Raw genomic sequence first — 574 nt, 5'->3', positions numbered from 1 at the left:
CTCAAAACTAATTATTCACACTGTTGAATTTTGATTCAGCCTCGTTCTATACATTGTTTTCATTCCAAAACTCTTACTCGAAGGCCAATCAGGTACTGCAGTTCGTTTATACAGTCCTTCTCAATAGCAAGATTGCTTCACCCCTGACACTCACAGATTCGGGTCACACCATGCACGTGGGCTGTCGCCCGATGAGAAGTTGGTGCACATATCGCACCACATGCCCGACATCCTCACAGCGCTGACCAAGCCCCCAGCCAAGCAGAATTCAGTTTCAATAGATAGACCCGATGTGGTAGATGAACCTGATGTAGTAGATGAACCTGATGCTGTTGGTGAGCCGGATCAGGGTCAAGAGTCCAAGCTTCGGGATCGGCCAATACCTAGTTTAGAGGCGACTCCTTCCGAACTGGCGGCTCAGGCCAACACAGAGTGTGTGGTCGTGGTGGTTGGCATGGTAACGGCGTCCATTCGCAACGCCCGCTTTCCGTCATCCAGAATGTCCGCTCTGCTGTCTCTGATAGCCCTGGCACCATTTGTAGGTATGTAGGCACTCTATTATATATATATATAT

The 574-nt window shown here is 49.0% G+C and overlaps 1 protein-coding gene across 1 annotated transcript; it reads left to right on the top strand.

Annotated features, from left to right (window-relative positions):
- Positions 1–220: 220 nt before the first annotated feature.
- Positions 221–550, top strand: SARC_17838 (hypothetical protein; the record flags this gene model as incomplete). The annotated part of the gene is made up of 1 exon (XM_014288075.1): positions 221–550. One exon carries the CDS (start codon positions 221–223, stop codon positions 548–550), a length of 330 nt encoding a protein of 109 aa, XP_014143550.1.
- Positions 551–574: the final 24 nt, after the last annotated feature.

This window comes from Sphaeroforma arctica (genome assembly GCF_001186125.1).
Source record: "Sphaeroforma arctica JP610 unplaced genomic scaffold supercont1.12324, whole genome shotgun sequence".
Taxonomy (NCBI): Eukaryota; class Ichthyosporea; order Ichthyophonida; genus Sphaeroforma; species Sphaeroforma arctica.
Note: the sequence above shows the minus strand (reverse complement) of the source record. Positions and strands in the feature narration are given on the sequence as shown.